Source organism: Carassius carassius, chromosome 3 (assembly GCF_963082965.1).
Source record: "Carassius carassius chromosome 3, fCarCar2.1, whole genome shotgun sequence".
In the NCBI taxonomy this organism is placed as follows: Eukaryota; Metazoa; Chordata; class Actinopteri; order Cypriniformes; family Cyprinidae; genus Carassius; species Carassius carassius.
In genome coordinates, this window is record NC_081757.1 from 4,689,387 (window position 1) to 4,715,517 (window position 26,131).

Here is a 26,131-nt window from a genome sequence, read left to right on the forward strand (position 1 = left end):
TAGTAAATTTCTGTGTGGTGGATATTTTTGACATAAAACAAAAAATCGTTGATTTTGGCCCATGTATTTCTGGCTATTGCTACAAACATACCCGACTGGTTTTGTGGTTCAGGCTCACATATACGCTTCATATTTCAACTATATATTTTTTTTCTTTAAGTTCATTCTGTTGATTCTTTCATTTTTGAGAATTATGTATTTTTATATTTTATTTTGGTCTATTATTATATTACTATATAAAGTAGGTTCGTTTTTAAAAACATACCATAGGACAAAAATAAATAAATAAATAATAATAATAATAATAATAATAAACCCTTCACTTGATACAAATCATATTTCCAGACATGTCAGTGCAAGTTGCTTTTAATAAGGACTGCTCAAACACGCATTTTAGTCCGGGATTATGCTTCAAACTGGTCTTATATTCTAAATGTTATTTTCGTAGTCTTTCTCTGTTTCTGTGCTCTACTCAATCTCCCATGATGCTTTGCGGCATTGTTATTGTGTCGCACGAACATGGCCGCGCTGTCAGGTAGCTCCTCTGAGTGCTGCACACTCAAAAAGACCCTAAACAGGTTTATATCCAACACATCTTCATCCCCGAGAGCGCGAACCCGCTCGGAGCCGCTGTACGTGATCTCTCTGGAGCGCTACGGCAGAGACGCTGACTTCGCGCTTCGTTTCCCGGACAGCATTTCCATGTCGGAGAGCCTGTTTGACGCCACTCTCACGGATGGAGACTGTAAGGTCCGTGTGTCTCTGGATCCCTCTGTGAACAGACTCATCAGCGTCAACGCGCTCCACTGCGGCTCAGTTATACGGCACGTGGAGCTCAGCCGTGGGGAAGACAGCTCGTCTTTTCATGTGTGCAGTCTGGAGGTGGACAGACTCTCTGGAGGCGATGCGGCTCTGAGGGCGCTCTCTTCCGTCAATGTGAGGGCCATTCCGTGGACGGGAGCAGAGCCGAGCGCAGGTCCGCTCAGAGCGCGCAGAAGCTCCTATCTGCCGCTGTGGAATAATCACGACTTCTGTGGAGAGATGTGGCGGGACACGGCTCCCTCTGAACCCGACGCGGAGGAGGACTCTGAGGAGGAGAGAGAGGGTGTGTATTAAGATGCCTATCGAGGAAGCATTTGAAGGAAATCACTCACTTATAAACATATAACTTGCGACCCATATTTTTACCTAAACACCTTGCCTTTAAAATATTTAACACTATTGTATTATTAACTGGATTTCGACAACCTTTAACATTAATACTTCTCACACATGAAAAAAAAAAGTATTTGAAGAAAAAACTTAATATGTCACCCTACACCACAAAACCAGTCATAAGGGTAATTTTTTTTCTTTCTTTTAAAAAAATTGAGATATTATTAAATAAGCTTTAAATTAATGTATGGTTTGTTAGGATAGGACAATATTTGACTGAGACTGAGAATCTGAGGGTGCAAAAAAATACTGAGAAAAGCACATTTAAAGTTGTCCTAAAGAAGTCCTCAGCAATGCATATTACTAATCAAAAATATTTTTTATATATTTGCAGTAGGAAATATACAAAATATCTTCATGCAAAATGATCTTTACTTAATACCCTAATGATTTTTTCATAAAAGAGAAATCTATAATTTTGACCAATACAATACATAGTGCTTGGTTATTGCTACAACTATACCTATATTTAAACTGTGCTGCTTATGGCTTTGTGGTCCAGGGTCTAATATTTGAATATTTTCAACGAGTTTTAAACATTTTCTAAAAGATTTTAAACTTTAGACAGTAGTAGAGAAACTGTCATGACAAAATATTTATTGTCCAGTGGTTTTTAACCATGAAATACATGGGTCAAATTCACCTTCAAACATAAGGGGATAATTCACTCGAAATAAATCAATAATAAATTCTATAATGATTTACCCTGCATGACCTACTTTTTTTTTGTGGAACACAAATGAAATTCATGCATATGCCTTTGTTTCTGGTGGCAGATATTGGGTCCACGGTTTCCCTCGCAGAAGTACGCAGACATTTCTTGAGTGGATCTCGACGGTACCGGGGTGCTTTGTGTGTGCGGATCCTCCACAAATCCAGACTGATTTATTTCGGGAAAGCAGATCAGAAATGTGAATGTCCCTATAAGGTCTGAGATAAAATACAAGACATTCCTATCCATGCAAATATCTGTTAACAGTATTTACATCTGCAGTGATTTTTGGAAGAATACATGTTGCTTTGGTAAGAAAGAGTCTAGTAAGAAGCAGAGATGCAGTATATAAATAGATATTTTATATTTATTGACTAATATTGTGGGCACTTCTCATTTCAACTATTCATCTTTAACTTCAACTGTTTATCTCATCTATATGCCAGTCTAAAATGTTTAATTTTAGTTATGCATCACAAGGTTAGATGTTGAATTAAAGTTCTTCTATCAATCTGTTTTCCTCAGGCAGAGCTGCAGGTTGGTGACGGTTCATCCAGTGCCTGTGTTGTACTGTGGAACACAGTCTGTCTGGAATGGTACCGAATCCTTCATCCGGGTCAAGTTGTAAGATTGTGTGGCTACAGAGTCAAGGAGAGTTACAGCAGCCGCACAGGGCAGGATTCAGAGCCACACATTGGTAGAGAGAACATTAAACACATCTAACATATGAAGTTATGACATGCACACTAGCGTTTAAAAGTTTTGGGTCGGCCAGATTATGTTTTTGATTTTGAATGCTCACCGAGGCTGCATTTATATGATCAAAAAGTTCAAATATTACAGTTAAATAGTAATATTGTGAAATATTTTTACAGTTTAAATTAACTTTTTAATTTTAATATATTTTCGAATGTAATTTTTTTATCTTAATTTTTAAAAAATGTCTTTTAAAAACAACCTCAAACTTTCGAATGTTAGTGCATGTTGCAGTATATGAATAAGATTTAAAAAAAATATTAGTTCTTAGTTATTTCATGGATGTTATTCATGCATATCATCCTTCAGAGATCAGTCTTAATTCCAGGAACCCCGCTGCTCAGATAACTATCATCCCCAAGAACCAGATTTCACCAGACTGGGTTTTACCAGACCTGCCTCATTCATTCATCTGTGGGTATGTGTACCAAATCACAATCCAGTGTCCTTTTATAGTCTTGAATTGAAATCAAAGAAATGTAGTAAGTGATTGTGTTTAACAGACAGGAGCTTCCACGTTGTCCACAAGGCCACATTTGCGACATCATCGGTGTTGTGATCTTTGTGGGTCGACCAGAACGTGTCAGGAGGAAAGGTGGGACGTCCGGTACACACAGAAATATGCATCTTTAGCCAAAAGACTGAAAACCTTTCCCCTAACAGATGGGCAAAGGGCTGAAATCGAGGAGTATCGGTGGCTTCAACTGGCAGACAGAACATCAGACAAGCCAGTCATGATCAAGCTTTTCTCCACATCACAGCCTGACATTCAAAGCCGTGTCTATCCAAGTAAATAGTTTTCTTCACTGTCTCTGTATCATTATTATTATAGACAAACTGTCAATTAAGATTTTTGTTTTCTATTCAGTGGCACTGCTTGTCTGCACTAGACTAAAGCTGATCAGGAGTGCAGTTGACAGAGCTACAACTTTTAAATATCTTACCAACACATCGCTGACCCAGGTTTACTGCACAGGTGAATAACACACTTAAACACCTTTATAAATCAGACACATAATATACTGTACACTACTGTTGAAATGTTTGGGCTTAGTAAGATTTTTGTTTTGTTGACACAAGTTATAACCTTTATAAGGAAGGATTAAATTGATCAAGACATTTATGAGGTTATAAAAGATGTTTTGAACTTTCTGTTTGTTTTGCACAAAAGTATTAAGCAGTACAAGCCGTTTTTAGCATTGATGATGATAAGAAATGTCTCATCAGCACATCATTATGATTTCTGAAGGACACTGAAGACTGGAGTAATGATGCTGAAAATTCAGCTTTGCAACACAGGATAAAATGATATTGTAAAATATTATAGAATAGAAAACAAGTATTTAAAATTGTAATCATATTTTACTATATTACTGCTTTTATTGTACTTTTGTTTAAACAAATGCAGCTTGAGATAAGGGAATTCTTTCAAAAACATAGTAACTGTAGACTTATTTGAGAATTAAAAGGATCCAATGCTGTTATTTTCAAACATAAAAACAGGCACAGGGTCTCACCCCGTGATGCCATACAGAGGGATACGGCCCGTCCGGCAGTTCCTCCGCTGGCTGAAGCAGGTGGATGAGAGCAGTCTGCTGGGAAGAGCTGTGATTGGAGGATATTTCAGCTACCCACCACTTCCTGTTTCATTACATAACTTCATGGAAAACAGACACGGTAATAAGCAATAAAAACGAGAGTGTTTCTAGTGTTGATGTAAAAATAGATATGTTTCTGAATGGACTAAACATGGAATAATGCCAGATAATGGCAGCCTGTACTGTTTAGTGTGATGAATTTAATTCAGTACTCAAATGTGTTGCTTAACCATTTCAGGTTTTGATACTTGCAATCTTCCTGTGACTAATTTGAGCGTGTGTTTGCAGGGGAAGCTGGTCTCATCAGTGGAGGAGAGATGAAATTAGAATGTGAGAAGTTAATTTATAGAGAGAAACGGCAGTTTGCCATTCAGTGTGTCATCACCGCAGCCTGCTACCATCATAGAGAGGTATATACATAGACAGCAACAAATAACACTACAACCAATAATTAATGACCCCAAACTGAATTTTAGTATAACTCTTTTTGCTATACTTCTATTTTCTTGACTTTTATAGGACAGCGGGCGAACACAGTATTCAGATCTTCCATCAGCTCCACTCAGTCCTAGAGTGCGACGGCAAAGAGAGGGGTGTGTGTGTTATTTTGAGTAATAAGTCATCAAAAAATGTATTGCAGCATAAGCAGAAGTGTACTTGAGATTCCATAACTTCACTGCATGGAACTGAGCAGCCAAAGCCCTCCTTTCCATTTTCTAAGGAAGATCATAGGATATCATTATTTTATTACATTTTCATTTTTGGGTAAACTGTCCTTCAAGACTGTTTTTACCACAGGTCTGAACCTCACAGGACACCTGTGAAGCGGAAACTGTTCAGCAGTACTAGTCCTAGAAAGAGGTAAGAATGTTTGGTTTCTGTACAATAAAGAAGAACTGCTGTTATTGAGTGGAGAAAAATAATACACTCTTTTTTAGGTTGGCACCACCTCTGCAACCGCTCGCAACAGAGGATGATGCAGAGAGAGGTAAGAGCCATTAAAATAACTGGATTCATCCTGCACATCATTTCACAGTTAACCAGAAAGCTAATCAGGATTAACAATGAATATTGACAAAAAAAATTGCTTGTGAAAAGCAAATTTGATATGAATTTACAGAAAGAGCTCATTGTGTCCCTGTGCCCTGCAGATTTTTCCCTGTTTGATGGCGCCATGGAGTTTCTAGTCGGAGAACAGGAAGATGACAGTAATGATGAAGATGAAGATGAAGACTTCTCGACACCGCCCACTAGTCCCATGACCTCCCGCCTGGGGCTGACACGTGTCGCCAGTGAAACTTTGCCATGGGTTTTTTGTTATGAGCGGCGACACGTCCAGGCTGTTGCTGTGGGGCTGCAGGTTAACACCTTTCACAAGCTCCTCCCACAGAGAGAGCTGGAGTCATTTAGCCCCGCCTCCTGCTACACTGGCTACTTCACTCTGACAATGAGAGGTGCACATTTAAAACACACAAACAAACATGTTTTTGCTTGAAGTTAGAGTATTAGTCGCAGCATGTTTGTAGTATTGCGATCAAATATGTGTTTTTTTTCTCTCTACTTAAGCTCTATCAGATGCAGTGATGCTTGATGTTCTTTTTCTGCCTGCTGCCCCGGGAAACTTGCACTGGATGCCCCTCCCCCTTTCACACAATAACTCCTGGGAGTCTATCCTATCACATGGAGGCTTTTCACCACATGCCCCGCCTCCAAGCCCTGGTAAATATGAAGTTTTATTTATTCAGATCAGATTTCAGTGCAGTCACATAAATTGTCATTTTAGTTTATTCGATAATGCTTTCAGCAACTAAAGAAAATCACAGGAGTTTTTTTTTATTATTAAGCCTATGGTAAAGCTACCTATAAGTGAGAATTATTTTTATTTCAACTAGAAATATAACAACTACCACTAAATCTTTCTTTTATTTCCTGTGGGAGTAAATTAGCTGAACATTTAAATCTGGTTTCTCTTTCTTCTCCAACAGCTGACTTGATCGCCACAGCTAACCAGTTGACCAATCAAAGACTTCTGTGTGTGTTAGATGCATGTGCATTAGGAGGAGAGAAGATGGAGCTGGTACTAAACCGTGCATTTCCTTTACGATGATAGAAACCTTTTAAAGATGAAGGGACACACTGATACAAAACAAGTTTGTATGAGTTTATACAGCTTCTGTTAACAGAATAATCTTTAATTTATATTAATATTTATACAAATTATTTATGTATTTTTTTAGCATTCAGTGTGGCTTCATGTGGTTTACTTATCATGGTAATAAAATTTGACCACATGATCTTTTGTTGATTCATTGAGGGATTGGTCATGGTGCAGGATCCTCAAAGGTTCAAGACTTTATCATTTTCATAAACAATCTCGCCTTTGATTATCACAAATCTGATGAGCTCCTGGTGGCCTCCGAACTGGTAAACCAGATGTTCCCACCTGCAACAGAGGGGAAGAGAACTCGAATTATATCAACCTCCTTATCAAGTCCCATCAAGCACCAGTTATAATCCAAACCTGTATATCTGAATCTCAATAACAGATTTTATTTCATCATGTTTTTATTTTATTTTTTCACAAATTTTAGTTATTTTATTGTGTTTTGTCCTTTATTATAAATATTGTAACAGTTGTACTTAAAGGGATAGTTCACCCAAAAATGAAAATTCTGTTTTTAATTATTGTCGTTATATAACGAAAATATTTATATATATATATATAAAAAATTTAGATAAAAAAAATAACGTCTTTATTTAACAGTTTGCCTCCTCTGAGACACCGTAGTGCCATTTTGGAGAATATCCACTGAATGTAAATGGCGTATGCTGTCCTGTCCTGTGTCAGCCGCAGAGGAGACAAATTGTTGAATCATTTTTTTTATCTTTTGCACACAAAAAGTATTCTCGTAGCTTGGTAAAATTATAGTTGCACCCCTGATGTCACGTAGATTATTTACTGATGTCCTTGCAATGTTTCTGGACCTTGATTGATTAAGGACCGTTGCTGTCTATGGGAGGGTCAGAGAGCTCACGGGATGCATCAAAATATCTTATTGTGTTCTGTAGATGAATGGAGGGAGGTCTTACAGGTTTGCAATGACATGAGGGTGAGTAATTAATGTACTTTAAGTACTTAAAGTTGAATAAACAAAATTGAGAAATCTTGACTTGCCAACTAGCAAGTTTTTTAATATTTCATTTTATTTCAGTTAATGTTTATTTCAAATTCAATTAGATTTTGTTTTAGTTAACTGTAATAACCTTGTTTTTTAATATCTAACTATTTGTATGCCTTATTCAAACAACCATTGAATGTAAACAATTCAGCAGTTGCCCTCATAGATCTGAAGTTACTGTATGGATATGATCTAACCGTGGTGCATTGATGATCACAAGGTCCCCCTGTTTCCCGATTTCGAGCGACCCATGCATATGTGAACGGTTGAGAGTGTAGGCTGCATTTATAGTACATGCAGCCAAAGCTTCTGGCATAGACATCTTCATCAGCACACAGGCCAAATGCATCACCATAGGCTAACAAACAGACAAAACAGAATGAAATTAAGTGGTCACGTTAAATCTCTACTGATAACTTTTGTTCAAAAAAGTCTTATGGTCACCATTGAGCAGCAGTGGGCATTGGGGTTAAAGTCACTGCCAAGGCCCACTATGACTCCAGCATCAAGCATATCTCTCGCACGTGGTGGAGACAGCCTTCAACAGACACAAGGAGAATCAAATCCCTGATTTCTTCAAATTATTTTATGGAAAACATCCACATTGTAGTTATTTACCTTAATATATAGGCCGTGGTGGGCAGGAGGACTGCTGATGTTTTAGCTTTTGCCATTGCAGCAATTCCATCATCTGTCACTTCTTCTAAATGACTGATGGCTAAAGCGCCAAGTTCTGCCCCAAGCTGTTAGACAGGTGGACAGGGAAGAGACACCGATGATGTAAGAAACAAGACAATTTCAACGTTCAAGCATATGCGTATGCATGCTTACATGTGCCGAGTTCATGGGATGGAGTTCATCGCCATGAAAGTTGATGTTGAGGCCCATATCTTTGCCAGCCTTGAGTATGCAACGTGTTGAGTTCAGATCAAACACACCTTTCTCACAAAATACATCAATGTTGTCCACCTGGAGTTCACCTGAAGCAATTTGCATTTTTATCTTGGGCAACTGCTCTGCCACGATGTCCTGAGTGGCTTCCTCCATTGTTTTACCTCTGAGAAAATGGATGTTAAACAAATAAGGGTTGTTTAGGGTGGGGTTGGTCTCTTGTGCTTACTGAGGCTGCATTCATTTAATCAAAATGACAGCAAAAACAGTAATATTGTTTGTTATAAAGACTATGTACTTGGGTACTGCATGGGCTCCGCAGTATGTTGCTGATATCCCGATTGGCAGTGAGTTTCTGGCTGAATTGATCACCCTCAGCATCTTGAGTTCAGTGTCCAGCTCAAGCCCATATCCGCTCTTACACTCCACCAGTGTGGTTCCAGCTCTCATCATGCGCTCCAGGCGGCTCTGTAACCCATCTAATAGTTGTCGTTCAGTTGCTGAGCGAGTATGTGCCACTGTGAAATGGATTCCACCTCCTGCTTCATGCACTTCCATATATGTGGCACCGGCCAGCTGTACACACACAGCAGAGCACAATGATAATGCCTCATTACTTGTATTAAGATGCTTTGATGTTGTTCAGATAACTTCTCTGACACAAAGACTTAAAGATATATTCATATAATATAAAATGCAAGAGTAGGAACAGATGGAATAAAATGAGAGCAAAACCTTCATGGCAAACTCATGCACTCTGTCTCCGGCCCATACTGGATGTGTGTGTGCATCGACCAGGCCTGCAACATTTTGTTAAGATTCTTTCAACTTTTTTTTTTTTAAAGGAACTGTCAACAGAAACGGTGGTAGATGTAACACTTACCAGGGATGACACACATGCCAGAAGCATCCAGAACATTGTCAAACTTTGCTCCTTTGAACTGAGACTCAATGATGTCTGATGGTCCAACAGCTTTAATTAGTCCATCACTACACACACACACACACACACATTTTCAAAATATGTAATTCTGTATGATTTATGAGCTTTCTTCATGGAGACCTAAAAATGTCCCCACAAGGTCAAAATTTACTGGTATTTGGTTATATAGCCTACATTTGGTCCCCAAAATGTGATAAATACCAGATACACACACTCGGATAAATAAGCACAGCCCATATATTTAAATTCTTATTTTATATAATGTATAATTACTAGAGACTCTTCCAAATTAGATTCTTCTAATTTCTGTGTAAATTGTTTGTCCCAATATATAAATAATTAATAAAAAATTAAAAGCGGACCGCTTATTGTATTTTTAAGAATGTTAATCTCTCTTTAAGGGAGCCATGAAATATTCATGTATGTATTCTTACATGAAAATAAATTTAATATAAAATTGCTGATTAAAATTAGGGCTGCTCCGATCACGGTTACTATACAGAGACATTGTTAACTGAGAAGATGCGCAAATAAACGCTCATTGTGTGATATCTTATAGGCTATGAAAAATGTATTGCATCTTTTAAAACAATTTTTAGGGGTGCTCCGATAAACGCTGAAAATGAAGGTGAATTTGCGCATCTTCTCAGTTAACAATGTCTCCGTGACCGTGTAGTAACAGCTGCTATATGTGAAACCACGCACCTGAGGGAATTTACCGCCGATTAGAAAACCGGCTTTACTGACGAGATGCGCATAATGATCGGCCGATCGTGATCGGAGCAGCCCTAAAAACTGTTTTAAAAGATGCAATACATTTTTCATAGCATATAAATTATCACACAATGAGCGTTTTCTAAACGTTTATTTACATGCTGAATTGATCACAATAAAGAAGACTTACTGTCCAATGAGCACACTGCCATTCTCAACGACAGCCAGCGTCTGCATCCCATCTCTGGTCAGGTACTTTTCACCATTTCTACAAACTAACACCACTTGTGTTGCATTCTTGACTAAAACTTTGAAACTGCTTGCAGACATTGCTAGGTTAACTGTGGTGCAAGTTATTCAGAGCAGAGCTCAGGGGTAAAAGACTGGGTAAATATTTAGCGAAGCCAAAATTGGGTAACTGGACGAAGGTCGGAAAGTAAACAGGTAGCTAACTGAATGACCCATGATCAGTGAGGGAGGAGCTCATCTTCAGGCGATTTATGTATGAGGTAAACAAAAGGCGTTGTGAAAAAAGGTAAAAAGAAACGTATTTCCATTTAATATGAACGACAGTGAAGAATTTCGATGCCTTTGTATTTTGTTTCATCATTAAATCTGTGAAAATGCCACTTTATCACAAAAAATCCACCGAAAATGTAACATTTGTTTTCAAACAACGATGAAGCAAGTTTATACACGTCCTCAAACCTTCAGAATTATACAGAGTGACTACTGGGGAAAACATTACTTTAGATTAATACCAAACTATATTGGATATTTAAATAAACTATTACTACACATACTGTATAACTTAATTAAAACTGCAATTGCCTGCAAATTGATCATTTAGAAAATAATGTGAAATAAATTGTGTTCTTGTGGCAGAGCAGAAGGTCGTGGATTCGATTCCCAGGGAACACACATACTGGTAAAATAATATATATATATAGCCTGAATGCACTGTAAGTCACTTTGGATAAAAGCATCTGCTAAATGCATAAATGTAAATAAACTCTTACAGTGAACTTTAGAATTCATTAACCACTTATGTAACCTGTTACCAAGTGAACCTGATATTCATTGTCAACTAAAAAGACACAAGAGTTAATTCTGTCCATCTGCAATTACCGGACAGTTGGCATTACCAGAGGCTGTATATGGTATTATATTTCAGAACTAGTGCTGAAACACAAAATCTTATTGTTAAAGACAAACAGGGTTTTTCTTTGGAATAACATGCACTTATGAATAGCTGCATTAAGTTTGTAGAGTCAATTCTGATTCCATTTTGACTTTAAATATTACAGTCAAAGAAACGACAACAAAAACATACAAACCGCACAATTTATTTGTCATTGTGCCACCAATAACTTTTACAGTGTAAAAATAACTAACAATTTTACAAAGAAAAGAGACACAGCTTCACATAAAACTGGGACAAACTGCAAAATAAATCATCCAATCGGATTAGAAGAAGAAATCCAATCACTCTTCATTCTCTCATCTCACCGTCTTCCTCCTCTTCTTCTACTCCTCTTATGTACAAAACATTGTTACACCTGCAGAAAAGGAAAAGTTATTATATTTTCTGATAATACATAGTTGTAAATTGAGTTTCAACTTAAAACCTTACCTGATGAGCACCTCTCCGAGATGACCCGCTAATGCTCCATCCACATACTCTTCTGTGTTGGCCAGCTAGAAAACAGAGCTCAATTAACCCATATAAACTCAGACGTGAGCATTGCTCTTAATAACACTGGATATTCTGCATTTTGTGACCTGCTAGTTTACTATGGATAAACACAAGCATCAATGACTGATGGATTTATAATTGTGAATTCTAATCAGACATACCTGCATGTTCATGTAGCCGTCCACAGACACCAGGTAGCCCTTGTACTCCATGCCCCACTTCAGCTTCACCATCACAGGCTTCCCCGTGAGACCGTTCAGAAAGGGCTTGGGGTTCAGCGGCAAACTCTGCAGAAAAAGAGTTCGGTGTAAGATACTGAATTTGAAAAATTTTAATTTCATATCATAATTTGGAACCAATTCTAAAGATTCAAACAGGAATTATTTTTTAGAACTCCAGCATGAAGCAACAAAAGAGGAGAACTTTTCTAGTATAGTCCCAAATAAGACTGGACACGGTAACTTTACATGCTTCTATGGAATATCATAAGAAACTAATATTACAAAAAAAAAAAAAAAAAAAAAAGACACTACTGCAAAAAAATAAATAAATTTGATATAAAATAAAAATGCAGGCTTCTAAAGAGGATTTGACTATATAATGTTACAATAAGCGAATACATAAATCTGATTAGAAACTTTCGTTAACTGTCTTGTTGGATTCCACTAAATTAGTTGCGAAATGAACACAGAGCTACAACACGAACACCTTTAAGATTTGGTCACAAGGAAAGCAAGCTAGTTTTCTACACAGAGAGCATTTTAAACACCATCTAGAGAGGCAGCTGACTAGATTGCAACACAGCAAGTGGAAACATTGATCATATGAGCTCAGGGTTACTAACAAAACACTGATCGCTTCTGAAAACAACGTCCGCTCTACGATCCAGATGCTAACATGCAGCCGCATTCTCAGCTTATTCATGAATGAAAACCACCTCGCTCTTTTACAAAACCTCAAACATTAAGCCAAAATTAAACGATTATGTAGAACTTACCATGACTCTAAAGCTCAACTGGTACTGAAGAAAAAATTGTTTATTTGAGTAGCATAAGCTATTGTAGCACACTCGCACGCCTTGCCGCCGAGTGAGGGAAGGACTACGAGCGCACTTTGATCGCGCGGCGGGAGAGAAGAGCGCGTCTGAGCACAGCGCCACACGATGCACTGGCGGGTAATAGCACCACATGAGCACAGGATGGTAGTCTGGAATGAAATAAACTAGTCCGCATTTGAAATGGATCAGTCAAAAACGAATTTTGGTTTTAGGACAACTTTGATGAAAGCATTTGATCCACTTCAATTTTGACTTCTGTAGAAAATATTTTAATTACGTTCATTTCTTAATACCTACGCGTAAATAAATAAATAGCTGAATATAATGCAGCTCGATAATGCAATTCGATCTTGCACATTTAATTCATCTTTTATCTAAAGACGTTTCCAGGAGGGTTTTTTATTTTTATTTTTTACATTTTATTTCCATTTATTCAAAAGAGGCCCTATGTAAAATGTTTACATGAGTGACAGGATGGATTAGATAAAACACGCGATTATTTTCCAGGTCTATTCGTTTATTGTATCATGTAGGCTATATCTGCAGCACAAAATAAAGTAAATGAGTTTTTAAATAAAAGTGAGTCATGTGAATTTTTTTTTTTTTCAGAGATGTGTTGGGTGCTTTGTGAATGAATCAAAGCTTAGCAGAGCTGCCTGAAAACCCACGCTAGCGGATTAGAACGGAAATCTTCTGCAGATCCGCATTCCAGACAAGTACTTTTTTTTCAATATTTTCAGAAAGTGACCTTTACTTTCCTGTTGACCAATCTTTAAACGAAGACTTCACCAAATCGATATAGCCTACATTCTTCTCTTTTCCTGTCAGCTGATTTCGCATGATTTAAATCTCAAAATATCCTTATCTTTTGATTTCCGTTACATTAGGAATCATATTTTGGAACCAGACCTAATGAGCGTCATCCAAGAATCGAATTAAGATAACAGAGAAAAGAACAATGTGAAATAGTGTCGCATAGAATGCAGAATGAAATAATGTAATTGAATGAAACAATGTTTATCACAGTCTACAAATACAGAATGCAGAATTACGTGTTTTCTTTATTAAATAGCTTTTGCTTATTAAAGTACATTTGAATGATCATTTAAATTATGAGTGTACTTAATCTGAAATTACATTTTATATAAAACATAATATTTAATCTCAGTTCAGAGGCAAAAGCCTTTAAATACCGTTTGAAGTTTTCTACTAAAATTAGCACTTTTCCCAGAATCCATATGTGTAGTTGCATCTGAACCCTATTTGTCATTATTTAACCTATACTCTTAAAAATAAAGGTTCTTTTTGGAATTGATGGTTTCATGTGAAACATTTCCATTCTAAGAAATGTATATAGTAGGGAAATGGTCTTTAAATTAAATGCACTCTTCAGAATGTTCTTCACAGTAAGAAAAAAATTATTCAATGAAAGGTTATTTGAAAAAAAAAAAAAGATTATTCTAAGACTGCTGCAAACCCCCTTTTGGATCTTTTTTTTCTTTTTATAAACTATCATGCATAAACTATTATATATGGGGCATTAAGACAAACTTTCGTGTAATATTAAAAAACCGAATATACAAAATATAACTTAAAAGACTACATTTAGCCTAATTAATAATTTAACAGTAGAAAGTGTCCTTTTAGTTAAATTAGGTAAACATTACATTTGTGCGAAAAAGCGAGAGAGAGAGAGAGAGAGAGAGAGAGGGAGAGAGGGAGAGAGAGAGAGCGCACAGCCAGCTCTGACGTTGAATGACTCAGATGACTCATGCCAGGAATGCTCATTAAATCGAGAAAAATGCTGGGAGAAGGGGCGTGACTTGTTCTTCAAAGCTCCTGTCACCCAGAGGGGCTCCAGATTCCAGCTCAGGTGTTACAGAGCAAGACGCGCAGCCCCACGAGACGCGCTCAGAGCAACACACGCGCACAGCGCGGCCGGGGACAGAAGTGACTCTGACCGACGCTTGTGTGAGGTTACACACCAATGGCGTTGTCGCGCGAGAGTCGTGTCCTATTTCAGCTGAACAGTTTCTGTTTGTCACTGGAGCAGATCACCTTCGCTCAGCGTTTGCGCACCTGGCCAACCCACGCCAATGAAGTCATGCTCCTACACGCAATCTGAAAGGCTCTGGAGCGGATTCAGGTTCCCGTGCCTATTGTGGATTAAAACCCCTCGCGGGGTTTGATACATGCAATTTGTGACTTTTTTCTTCTTCTTTTCCTGTATTGATGACTATTATGGAGCTGCCAGGGAGATGTGTGTTGTTCGCAGTGTTCCTGATGAGCGTTCCTCACCCCGTGCGTTCAGGTCAGTGTTTTACGCATGTAAACTGTTCACCCAGCAGGTGCGATCAAAACAAGTCGTCTGGTTATCAACCGAAGAGAAACTCATGGTGTCTGACGAACTGGAGAGAAAGAGATGGGGATGATTTAAATATGCAAAACAAAACCAAACTTTACATATACATACACACAAAACCCAACACCCAGATGTGGCCGAATCCCACCAATTTGCAGATTGATACTGCAATTGCAGAGTATTAAAGCATGTTACAATTCCGTTTAATTTGTCCGTGTACTATAATTGCATTTTTTTAAAAAGAGTGTTTGTTTATACGTTTATCAGTGCGATGGTTATTCAGTGACTTTAAAACACCAATTTTTAAAATATAAATGTGGCTAAAAAATCTAAAGGTCATTTTCGGGCATAGTCTTTCAATCTCGTGCAACCCAAATCGGAATTTTGTTTCACAACATGCATAGCTAAACATATCTAAAATATATCAATATATCTAAAAGTTTTTGCAACGGAAGCCCCCCAAAATGTAATAGGTAAATCTTTAGGCTATAGTGAAGTCATAAACAGCGCCTTGTTGATTACTCATTAGGTATTCTGATTACTTTCGGATTACTTTTGACCAAATTCATAAAATATTTTTTTTCCAATCTTGAAAAAAAATCATGAAGTGCATTACATTGTAGCCAACTTAAGTTTTGCAAACGAGTTCCTGAAAGAACTGCAAGGGGATTGTGAAGTGATGAAAAGCTAATGATTAATTAAATCAGAAAAATTTCAAATTAAAGTTGTTTTGGCCTCTCCATTCTGTATTCACCTGACTGGCTTGTGTGTGCCGTTTCATAAAACTGGAAAAAATGCCAACTCCATATAAGATGCTGGATTTTTTAGAAATGATAATTTACAAAAGAAAAAATAAGAAATGGAGCGAATCAATACAGTGAGTAATTTACTGCCATTATGTAAATAATACTCATGTAATCTATAAAAAAGCAATCTGATTATTAGCTGTCTAAAATGCAATCTAGTTCTGTTGGAATGTGCGTTATTTTACATTCAGTCAATTTGTTTGTGTATGTGTTGTAAAAAAGTTGTATTTGTTTATATGTACAAGGATGTGAGAATCGGGTGTGTAATCCACGCATGGGGAACCTGGCAGTCGGGCGTCCTGTACAGACGATTTCCCAGTGTGGCTCGTCTTCACCAGAACACTACTGTAGGCCTGTCTACAAAATGAACAGATGTGTGTTTGATTGTGAGGTGTGTGATGCTTCAGTACTGCACCGTGCACACCCACCTGCGTCCATGACAGACTCACCCTTCAAACACCCACAGACCTGGTGGCAGTCTGCTCAGGGTGTTTCCATTGAAACTCTGAAGCTGGATTTGGAGGTGGAATTTTACTTCAGCCACCTCATTATCATATTTCGGTCACCACGCCCTGCTGCCATGGTGATAGAGCGCTCGCAGGACTTTGGACGCACATGGAGTGCTCTGATGCTGTATGCACACAACTGCAGTGAAGTGTTCGACCTGGAGGATGGACAGAGCTGCACTCAGAAATACTCCACAGCAGAGCCTTGCAGCAATGGAGAGGTGAGAGTGTTCATAAACTATCTCACGTTACAGAGGAGATGCATTCGTGAGATGCATTGTTGGGTAAATAATGATGCTGACCTTCTTAAAGGATTAGTTCATCCAAAAATAAAAATTTGCCAAAAATTAACTCACCCTCAGGCCTTCCAAAGATATGGATTTTTCTCATTGGGACAGATTTTAAGAAATGTTGCATTACATCACTTGTTCATCAGTGAATCCTCTATAGTGAATGGGTGCCATCAGAAGGAGAGCTGATAAAACATCACAATAATCCACAAATACCCACACCACTCCAGTCCATCAGTTAACAGTCTTGTAATGAAGATGCTAAACCGATCTATTATTAAGACCGTTTAAGACAGCATATTCTCACTCTCCTAATTCAGATGTGTTTTTTTTTTTTTTTTTCCTATACTGGAGTAAGCAATATTATGGATAGACCTCAAGATTATGCAGATTTTAGCCAGAAACAATAATAATAATAAAAAAGTTGACTGGAATTGTGTGGGTTGTGTATTTTTAATTATCAGCTGTTTGGGCTCTTATTCTGACGGTACCCATTCACTGCAGAGGATCCATTGGTGAGCAAGTGATGTAATTTGTTCAGATGAAGAAATATAATTGTCTACATATTGGATGACCTGAGAGTGAGTACATTTTTAATTTTTTGGGTGAACTACAAAAAAAACATTTAAATTTAAATAAACAATGAGAGTCATTTTTGACTTTAAAAAAAAAAAAAAAAAAAGGTTAACCTGACTGCATTGTTACATAAATATTTAGCTTTTATAGTGTTCAATTCCCACTAATAACTAGTACTGAGATTTCTTTTTAATGAAAACGGTAAGGTCATTACTCAGTGAATTACTGTTTTGTTTTTGGTATATGCATTTGTGTGTGAGCAGGTCATTTACCGTTCACTGTCACCCTGGGACAAACTGGATCCGTACAGTACTGATGCCCGAGTCCACCTTGGTATCACTAACATACGGATACGTCTGCTTCAGCCGCAGTCCTGCTTCTGTCAGCAAAAACTCCCTGATGCCAACATGCTCATTGCCCACTATGCCATCTATGACCTCATTTTAAAGGGAGGCTGTTTGTGCCATGGACATGCAGACCAGTGTGTGCCTGCTGGTGAACAACAGATTACACACCCTCCTGTTAAACACATGGTAAGTGTATAGTGGTAAGAGTCATTCTTTTGTACCGTATGCTTACAGAACATGGTATGAAACAGTCCTAAATATTCAAGTTATCAAAAATAATTTTTAATAGTTTGAGTTTTAATTAAACATCACCAACACAGTTTTGGACCTCGTTGACTTTTATCATATGAGCAAAAACAGTTTCTGCTCTGCTGAAGAAAGAAAATCATACAGGTTGAAATGACACAAAGGTTAACAGCAGATGACAGAATTTTTTGAGATTTCATCCCTGTAAAGGAGAACAATGGCACTGTAAAATAAAAATAAAAACGGCAAACAACTTTCCATTATTTGTGGTTATCAACATTCCCAGAAAACATGTTTCCCGTATGATTACATAAACCGGTCTCTTTCCCCTCTCACTCTCAAGTCTTTGTTTCAGATTATATAAGCCATGTGTTTGCTGTTCATTTGGCTCTCTATCTCTGTGGAGAGATAAAACTGATAGCAACCGAAGGATAAAAAGACAAAGTCAAGCAGAAAAACAACGGAGGGATAAATACTGATAAAGCAGAGAAGAAAACGAGGGACTGCATTGCTCGCCTCTTTTGCTAATTGAGTTGTTATTGTTTGCATGCTGTGATCAGACAATAACAGCAATTAGTCTTACTCGCTCGAACACACACACATCAGCTCGTTGCTCTCTTATCAAAGGTTAAACCGTTTGATCTAGAAGACAAAACACACACCCCGTGCCAATCGACAAGCATGCACACAGACATACACGCTACCCACCCAGACATGCAGACAAACATGGTCGCTTTGACATGCTTTGTCCATCCACACTCATAATATGAACACGTGCTCACACGCAACCCTTGTGTGCCCCTGCAGGAATGTTTTGGTTAGCAGGGAGAGTATGTGCGTCTGAGTGCGCTTCCTCCCATATTATGATGATAAACATGTGAAAGTGTTTCAGATGCCAAGGGAATGGAGCGCTGCCAGTTTGCCAGTTTCTCCCTCTGAAGCGCTCATTTGTCCTTTTCTCTCTCTCCTGAAGTATTTCAAAAATTCTTCTTTCGCTTGTTTTCATTCCGTATTGGAGAGTGACCGATGATAATTATCTGTGCTTTCATTTGAAGCATCTCGACGGATGGCTGAGTCTGGGATATTAGCATTAGGTAATCATGGACATTGAGGGCGAGGAGGATGTTTTTATACAGGACCGTTGAGCGAGAGATTGAGCACATAACTCCTAGATGTAGGAGAGAATGATTGACCGTAGCAAATTAAAGGAATTAGGGCTCTTTTCAAATCTCTAATCAGTGGTAGAGTGATAATAAGATGGATTGTCTAAGCAAGAACGACTAGAGATCCTTAAAATCCATCAAAAAGTTGTAATTACACTAGCGTTCCAAAATTTGGGGGTACATTTCTGAAGCTGAAGGTAATTGTGATGTTGTATCTTGCATCTTCTCGCGATTGCGGGACATGAAATCAGAATTGCGCCATATGAACTCAGAATTGTGATCTATTGTTAAGAAAATTCAGAACTGTGAGGAAAAAGTCACAGTTACTTATTATTAAAAAAAAACTACTGAATTGTGAGATGTAAAAAAAAAAAAAGGTTGGGTTAATATCCTCCTATTCTGAATTTTTCAGTAAATATTCAGTAAATATTATTACACTTTGATATAACTGTTTTCTGTTTGAATATAAAGTGTAATTTATTCTTGTAATGGCAAAGCTGATTTTCAGCATGGTTACCCCTGTCTTTAGTGTCACACGCTCCTTCAGAAATGATTCTTATTTGGTGCTAAAAACATTTTTTTAATGTTGAAATCGGCACTGCTTTTTTTCACATTTACATTTATGCATTTAACATATGCTTTCATCCAAAGGTTACAGTGCATTCAGACTATACATTTTTATCAGTATGTGTGTTCCTTGACAAATGCTTGAACCGCGTTTATTGGAAACAGATTTTTTTTTTAAACAGTATAGAAGTCCTTACTGTCATTTTTAATCTGTTTAACCCAAAATTATTAATAAAAACTTCTGACCCCGAACCTTTGAATGATAAAGTCAGCGGTAGCCTAGTGAATCTAATAATCAATTTAAACAATGTGAGGACCACAAAAAAATAGTTTGGTTTATAGTTTGCGGTATGATAACATATTTGGCACTAGAATAAACACAGCTGATCTTCAACATGCTCCAGCATCAATGAAGTAAATCTCTGATTGAAGATTTTTAACAAGCCTTTGAACTGAGGTCTGCTAAGGTGAAGGTGTAACAGTGTGTCGTTGTGTTTTCTGGCTTCTGCCACAGGTGCACGGTAAATGTGTGTGTCGGCATCACACGACTGGGGATCATTGTGAACGGTGTGATCGCCTCTACAACGACCGGCCATGGCAGGCAGCTAACGGGTTAACTGGAGAAGCTCATCAGTGTGTTAGTAAGTGTAAAACCAAGTACTGACGCGGACATAACACTGAAGGTGAATGGGGGACTGTTTGATACTGAAAAAAGTTAAAAGAGCTGGTCCTTACACTACTCATTAAAAGTCTGGGCTCTGCAAAAAAAAATTTATGATTTTGAAAGAAATATTTAAACTCACCAGGGCTGCAATTATTTGATCACATATTCAGTAAAACAGTAATAATGTGAAATGTTATTGCAATTAGAATAAAAAAACTTTTTTCTGTTGTAATATAATTTATTCCGGTGATGTCAGCTGAATTTACATATGCTGGTAATGCTGATTTGCTACTCAAGAAACCATTCTTTTTGTTGTCAATGTTGAAAATAATTGTGCTGCTCAACATTTTTGTGAGAATGGTGCCAATTTTTTTTCAGGCTTATTTGATAAAAAGATATTTATCTAAAATACAATCTTTTGTAACCTTTTATAATAAGTTTGTAGTTGCAATTCTATGGCAGGGTTGCCAGATCTGTTAAAGAGTTCTGTGACGAATAATGACTTGACCAAAACCAGCTTATACTTAGGCTCTGTCCACACGAACATTGTTATTTTTAAAACCGCAGTTTTTTCTACACGGTTTGGCTGTTCGTCCACATGCAAACACAGCGCCAGGTCACTTTTGGCTTGTGAGTGTGGGAGCCAGCGCTGTTATCTCTGCCTATTGGATACTTTTTCAGGCTTCTGTTGGCTTGGCATGCTCTTGAGAGTGCATCATAGCATGCATTTGCATTTTCATGTGGATGGAGATTATTATTTTTTTTAAACTAAAGAAGAAATTACTATAAAAATACCAGTGTACGTGTGAACATGGCCTTAAATTTAAAATGTGGATTTTAGAGTCTTTCGCATTCGGAATTTGAGCTGCAGTTGGAATTTTGTTGGTTGATTGGTAACCTACAAAAGTAAAAAAAAAAAAAAAAAAAAAAATTAAATTAGTTTGGAGTATTGGGCGTATTAGATGATACAGGCCATAGGATAAAAAGTCAGCCACAGAAGTTGAAAGTTGTCCAGTTTTGCAGGATATCCACAGACCTGGCAACCAATTTGTCAGAAAAAAAACTGATGATCTGTAATTTGGTTATTGTTTGTAAAAACCCAGTATTGGTGCATTCATTTTATAGAGTGTAAGTGTAACAGCCACGCAGAGAGCTGTCACTTTGACGAAACCGTATGGTTACGCTCGGGTCAGCGGAGTGGAGGTGTGTGTGACTGCCTTCACAACACCAGTGGCCGTCACTGCCAGCACTGCCAGAGAGGTTTCTACAGAGACCCAGAGAGACCCTCGACTGCCCCAGATTCCTGCAGACGTAAGACACAATCATGCATTGTTCCCAACTGTTGTGTAAACAAGCATTCACATGCCTGATCAACATGGGCTCATTTATACAATATTCATTTAAACTACAACAAAACAGCTGTCAAAGTGTGAAAAAATGGGATGCCGTGTTCCTTATACATGGTCATATTTTTTTAGTGTGTGTGTATTAGTGTCTCGGAATGAGATGAAAGCCATTAATCGCAGATTTTGAAAAGCTGCTTAAAATGGCATGTGGAGTGTCTGTGATTTCCCTGCTGTACACTTCCGTTCCTGGTCTCCAGTCGTTCTTCAGCGTGTGCATGGAAATGAGTTTTTGAGGATCTGTTTACGTGTACAGCTTGACCTAGATGATGTCAAAATTCTGGAACTCAGATCAGCGAACATGTCCGATGTTGTAGCACACACACGCGTGCACACATTGAGGGGATGTTTGGTATTGAATGTTGTTCCTGCTCGGAATGCTAATGGCTCTAACGGCGAGTTGGGGCATGTAGAGTAACAAGAACAGTGATGGGATCTCAGCATGAGTGTAAACACGCTTATTGTGTATGTGGAGGCAGACAGATTAATCATCAGATGACACAGGCTCATAATTAATGACTGTGTATGCAAAACATCAGTCTGGTCTGGACTGCTTTGTGTCTTTCTATTCATTGAGAAACTCATTACATAGCACTAAACCCATTCAATTTGTTCAGAGCCTCAGAAAGGACAACTAATATCTTTTGATCTGATCTGTGTGGTTTGAGTAATGATCTCCCTTTCTGAATTGCAGCTTGCGTGTGTAACCGTGCTGGTTCCACAGACTGTAACCCTGATAATGGAGACTGCGTCTGTAAGCCGGGGGTGGCTGGACCACACTGTGACCAGTGCATGCTGGGATACTGGGGTTTTGATGAATATGGATGCAAGCCCTGCCAGTGTGCTGGTGACTGTGACTCTTACACAGGAGACTGTATGATTAGGTGATTATGAACCTTTTTGCTGGTTGTTTAATATTTTTAAAGGGCATTTCTTTGCTGTCATTTTGAGACTACATGAGACTACAAGGAATTAACTTAAACTACCACAAAAAAAAATTATATATGCTGATATCCAAAACTTTGCTATTTATTTATTTGTTTTTGAAAGAAGTCTGTTATGTTCACTAAGGCTACATTTATTTGATCAGAATGACAGTAAAACAGAAATATTGTGAAATGCTATTACAATTTAAAAATACTTTTTAAAATATATTTTTAAATGTAATTTATTTCTGTGATGGTAAAGCTATGTGAAGTTGTCATTTATTTATTTATAAAAAAAAAATTGTAGTTAAGTTGGGCCAAAATAAGTGTTTTTATTTAAAGATACATTATTTGTAACTAAAATAAAGTTGAAATAAAATATAAAAAATTAATATTAGATAAAATGTAAGCGTGAATTTAAAAAAAAATGAAAATTAGTTAGTTGCCTTAGCATCTACAAAAGTTGAAGTACATAAAATTACTAAAACTGAAATTAAAATAAATTAGAGCTACATAGACATATAACTAATAAATTTATAAAAAATACTATAAATTACTGAAATGGAAATTAAAATGAAAACTGAAATTATAAAAATAAAATAAAAAGTATTAATAAATAAATACCACACTGGTATAGATCAAATAATAAATTAAGTCAAATTTTATTGTGAATTTATGATGTCAGTTCACCTCAAGTACATCTATAGGTGTAGTTCATCTCAATACAAGTATCCAAATGCTATTTGTCTTCATTTTAAATGTGTGAAAGTCAAGACTTCTTGCTCAGAAATTGAGCTTGTGCTTACTTTCTTTACAATTAAACCAATTTGAATAAATAAAATGTTTTATCACTTTCATTTCTTTTACAGCTAATATTATAATATAAATTACTTAAAGATGCATAACCATGTGTGCTCTGTGTGTTTGTTGTCTAGGTCTCTAGAATCTGATCACAACAGTACGGCAGAAAATCATCTGTTTCGAACAGAAGAGCTTTTCTCTGCCCTAAGTCATCCAGGTATTACATGAAAATCTTGGAGCTGATAACAGCGCAGTCTTGTTCCCATAAAAAGTTTATTGTCTCGTCTGGGATAAAGGCATGTGCTGTTAAAATGTCATTTCTGTTTTTTGGATGTCATAGCAACAGAAAGAAACTGACAGCCAATACTTTAATTGGTGGGTATTTCTTTTCTTGACAGACAAATGTGTATGCAAACAGCAAGTACTTGGAAACAGCAAAATATTCTGCAATGTAAAATATGTTTATGGTAAGTAGCTTGTAAAACCGTGGCTGTGCACTCACTTCACCTCAATGTTCTGTCGAGTTGCTGTAATTGATGTGTGTGTTATTGTGGGGTTGCAGCAGTGAAGGTGAGAGTGTTGGCTGCCCATGATAAGGGCTCTCACGCAGAGGTGGATGTTAAGGTTCTTAAGGTGTTGTGGGATAACTCGCGCCTCAGGCTCTCTCGTGGAAATCAGATTCTCTATCCTGAGTCGTGGACCTCACGAGGCTGCACATGCCCTGTACTTTTCCCAGGTTAGCAGACATGCACACATTCATGATTTGTTATGAAATATGCAAGCCCATATGAAATCTAAACATTTTCCCCTATAAAATATATATTAATTGTGGGAAACAATCTGTTTCCCTGCTGAATTCTGTGCAATGGATTTAAATCTGATCAGATGTGTTAAATGGACCTCGGAGAACCTTGTTTAGATAAAGGAATTATCAAATTAAATGCAATGCAATTGAAGGGTAAATTCTGTGGATATCTTCTGAGTTTTCTGCTGAATTCTGAATTCTTCATGGAAGAAAAGTTACTTGTTATAATGATATATCGGACACATTCTTGTAACGTTTTTTTGTTTTGTTGTTTTTCCTGTGTAGACCGACTAGAAGCAAAGTTTACGTTTATTTCACTCTCATGCTCATTCATTAAAATAGAAAATATACTTTGCTTGGAGAGAATTTTATATATACATGTAATGTATATGTATTTGTGTGTGTATATAGGAAGAATCAGAATTCTCCATTTTCATTATGGTGTTACTAAATGCATTTATTTTTTTTACTTTGTCTCTTTGATTTTTATTAGGTTGTCCTAATCAGTCTTGCTATTGTTAACTAGAACTAAAAACTATTATTAAAACTTTAAAATAAAACTTGAATATTACATGGAAAAAAATGTTAAACCTTGGCTATTAAAATTGAAAAAAAAAGTAAATTAAGGTAATTATCAATAATTAATTAATATATATATATATATATAATTAAATACGACAGGTGTGTATATGTGTTACCTGTATATGCGCGTCTCTACAAACAATGAAGCTGTGTTTAGTTACTAATAAAATTAGATTTTACACCTTGTTGCTGAGGAATATAATGTAGCGATCTAGTATCTGGTCTATTTTATTAATAAAAGTTGCAGGGAAGCCTCGACAAGTTTGTGTAATCTCCGACTTGATCATTTTGTTGAATGAGACTGCTTTTCTCTTTCTGTAGGGTTGGAATATCTTGTTATTGGACATGAGGATGTGAAAAAAGGGCGTCCTATGGTTAACATGAAGAGTATAGTGAAGCCGTGGAGCCCCAGCTTGAGCCGAAAAGTTCATCAGCTTCTGAAAACCAAATGTAGCTGAGAGACACAGAGAGCACACGTCAACTTCGCCTTTATTTGATTATGTTCATTCTTCATGCTCTGAATCATACTAATGCTTTAAAACAGTGGTTCTTAACCTTTTTGACTCTCCTATCAAGTTGATATGCACCTCTGGTACTTCTGTTAATAATACATGAACTTGAATGAACTTAATATGACTGCTCAGTTTTGTAAATGGGATTGTGTCTATGTGTTTTTAACTGTTTTATTTGGGATTATGTGAATATAATTAGATTGATATCATTTTAAAATTATATGATATAATTTTTGGTTGAGAGCCACTGCTTTTAGACCAGTTGTGTGGATGTACTTGCTAGCTGTCAGATGAATACTAGGACTGTACAGAATGTATAATATATATGTATGTATGTGTATATATAAAATAATATATGTAGTTTTTTTTATATCATAACTAACCATGTAAATAGCATGCATTTTGTACACATGAAAATACAATGCTCATATACAATAGATTGCAATTTAACTTTCCTATGGTTGTCACAGTTTTAAGTTTATGGCATTAATATGTAAAAAATAAATTTTATACCAACCAAGACCACAAGGTGTCAGCCTATGATCATATTAATGATTGTGTACAACCATATTCATGTGAAACTTGCTGATATGTTGCTGAAACAAATAATCATATCTTAAAAAACATCACAAAATGAAAAAAATCGAGACTTTTTCACATCATTGCTTGAAAACCACAAGGAAAACTCGTCACTATTTATTTACTTACCACATTATTTTCATTACATCTTAAAACATAGCATATTAAAACAAGAATAAAATTAAACAAATATAACCTTTAATCTCTCTTAATATAAAATACAAAACTATAAAAC

The 26,131-nt window shown here is 36.9% G+C and overlaps 4 protein-coding genes across 4 annotated transcripts; 2 read left to right on the forward strand and 2 right to left on the reverse strand.

The window, feature by feature from the left end:
- Nucleotides 1-504: 504 nt before the first annotated feature.
- si:ch73-71d17.2 (RPA-related protein RADX) lies at nt 505-6,402 on the forward strand. Its single transcript, XM_059525840.1, has 15 exons — nt 505-1,105; nt 1,992-2,143; nt 2,453-2,624; nt 2,993-3,101; nt 3,187-3,278; nt 3,347-3,472; nt 3,552-3,659; nt 4,187-4,360; nt 4,570-4,691; nt 4,801-4,874; nt 5,080-5,142; nt 5,220-5,269; nt 5,433-5,735; nt 5,848-6,000; nt 6,267-6,402. The coding sequence occupies exons 1-15, from the start codon at nt 520-522 to the stop codon at nt 6,386-6,388; spliced, it is 2,406 nt and encodes an 801-aa protein (XP_059381823.1). The 5' UTR covers nt 505-519; the 3' UTR covers nt 6,389-6,402.
- amdhd1 (amidohydrolase domain containing 1) lies at nt 6,320-10,395 on the reverse strand. Its single transcript, XM_059525852.1, has 9 exons — nt 10,199-10,395; nt 9,235-9,341; nt 9,087-9,151; nt 8,650-8,927; nt 8,292-8,517; nt 8,079-8,203; nt 7,905-7,998; nt 7,658-7,818; nt 6,320-6,724 (listed from the first exon to the last, which is right to left on the reverse strand). Exons 1-9 carry the CDS (start codon nt 10,336-10,338, stop codon nt 6,619-6,621), a joined length of 1,302 nt encoding a protein of 433 aa, XP_059381835.1. The 5' UTR covers nt 10,339-10,395; the 3' UTR covers nt 6,320-6,618.
- A 943-nt stretch (nt 10,396-11,338) lies between these two features.
- On the reverse strand, nt 11,339-12,908 carry snrpf (small nuclear ribonucleoprotein polypeptide F). Its single transcript, XM_059525864.1, has 4 exons — nt 12,727-12,908; nt 11,866-12,019; nt 11,642-11,706; nt 11,339-11,567 (listed from the first exon to the last, which is right to left on the reverse strand). The coding sequence occupies exons 1-4, from the start codon at nt 12,891-12,893 to the stop codon at nt 11,501-11,503; spliced, it is 453 nt and encodes a 150-aa protein (XP_059381847.1). The 5' UTR covers nt 12,894-12,908; the 3' UTR covers nt 11,339-11,500.
- Nucleotides 12,909-14,544: 1,636 nt separating this feature from the next.
- On the forward strand, nt 14,545-25,839 carry ntn4 (netrin 4). Its single transcript, XM_059525876.1, has 10 exons — nt 14,545-15,072; nt 16,175-16,656; nt 17,565-17,834; nt 20,139-20,265; nt 21,414-21,599; nt 22,386-22,575; nt 23,553-23,635; nt 23,817-23,885; nt 23,981-24,154; nt 25,127-25,839. Exons 1-10 carry the CDS (start codon nt 14,994-14,996, stop codon nt 25,261-25,263), a joined length of 1,797 nt encoding a protein of 598 aa, XP_059381859.1. The 5' UTR covers nt 14,545-14,993; the 3' UTR covers nt 25,264-25,839.
- The last annotated feature ends 292 nt before the right edge of the window (nt 25,840-26,131 follow it).

What these genes read in the sequence shown, in the direction of transcription:
- si:ch73-71d17.2 (XM_059525840.1), top strand. Translation starts at nt 520, where the DNA reads ATGGCCGCGCTGTCAGGTAGCTCCTCTGAGTGCTGCACACTCAAAAAG. An exon ending in GGATTCAGAGCCACACATTG is followed by an intron (nt 2,625 to 2,992) that starts GTAGAGAGAACA and finishes ATCATCCTTCAG; the next exon opens with AGATCAGTCTTAATTCCAGG. An exon ending in TGCCCCGCCTCCAAGCCCTG is followed by an intron (nt 6,001 to 6,266) that starts GTAAATATGAAG and finishes CTTCTCCAACAG; the next exon opens with CTGACTTGATCGCCACAGCT.
- amdhd1 (XM_059525852.1), bottom strand. Translation starts at nt 10,338, where the DNA reads ATGTCTGCAAGCAGTTTCAAAGTTTTAGTCAAGAATGCAACACAAGTG. An exon ending in GGCAGTGTGCTCATTGGACA is followed by an intron (nt 9,342 to 10,198) that starts GTAAGTCTTCTT and finishes GTGTGTGTGTAG; the next exon opens with TGATGGACTAATTAAAGCTG. An exon ending in ATGCCCACTGCTGCTCAATG is followed by an intron (nt 7,819 to 7,904) that starts GTGACCATAAGA and finishes TCTGTTTGTTAG; the next exon opens with CCTATGGTGATGCATTTGGC.
- snrpf (XM_059525864.1), bottom strand. Translation starts at nt 12,893, where the DNA reads ATGTGGTGCTATTACCCGCCAGTGCATCGTGTGGCGCTGTGCTCAGAC. An exon ending in AATAAACAATTTTTTCTTCA is followed by an intron (nt 12,020 to 12,726) that starts GTACCAGTTGAG and finishes TTTCAAATTCAG; the next exon opens with TATCTTACACCGAACTCTTT. An exon ending in ACGGCTACATGAACATGCAG is followed by an intron (nt 11,707 to 11,865) that starts GTATGTCTGATT and finishes TCTGTTTTCTAG; the next exon opens with CTGGCCAACACAGAAGAGTA.
- ntn4 (XM_059525876.1), top strand. Translation starts at nt 14,994, where the DNA reads ATGACTATTATGGAGCTGCCAGGGAGATGTGTGTTGTTCGCAGTGTTC. An exon ending in TCCTCACCCCGTGCGTTCAG is followed by an intron (nt 15,073 to 16,174) that starts GTCAGTGTTTTA and finishes TATATGTACAAG; the next exon opens with GATGTGAGAATCGGGTGTGT. An exon ending in CAATGTAAAATATGTTTATG is followed by an intron (nt 23,886 to 23,980) that starts GTAAGTAGCTTG and finishes GTGGGGTTGCAG; the next exon opens with CAGTGAAGGTGAGAGTGTTG.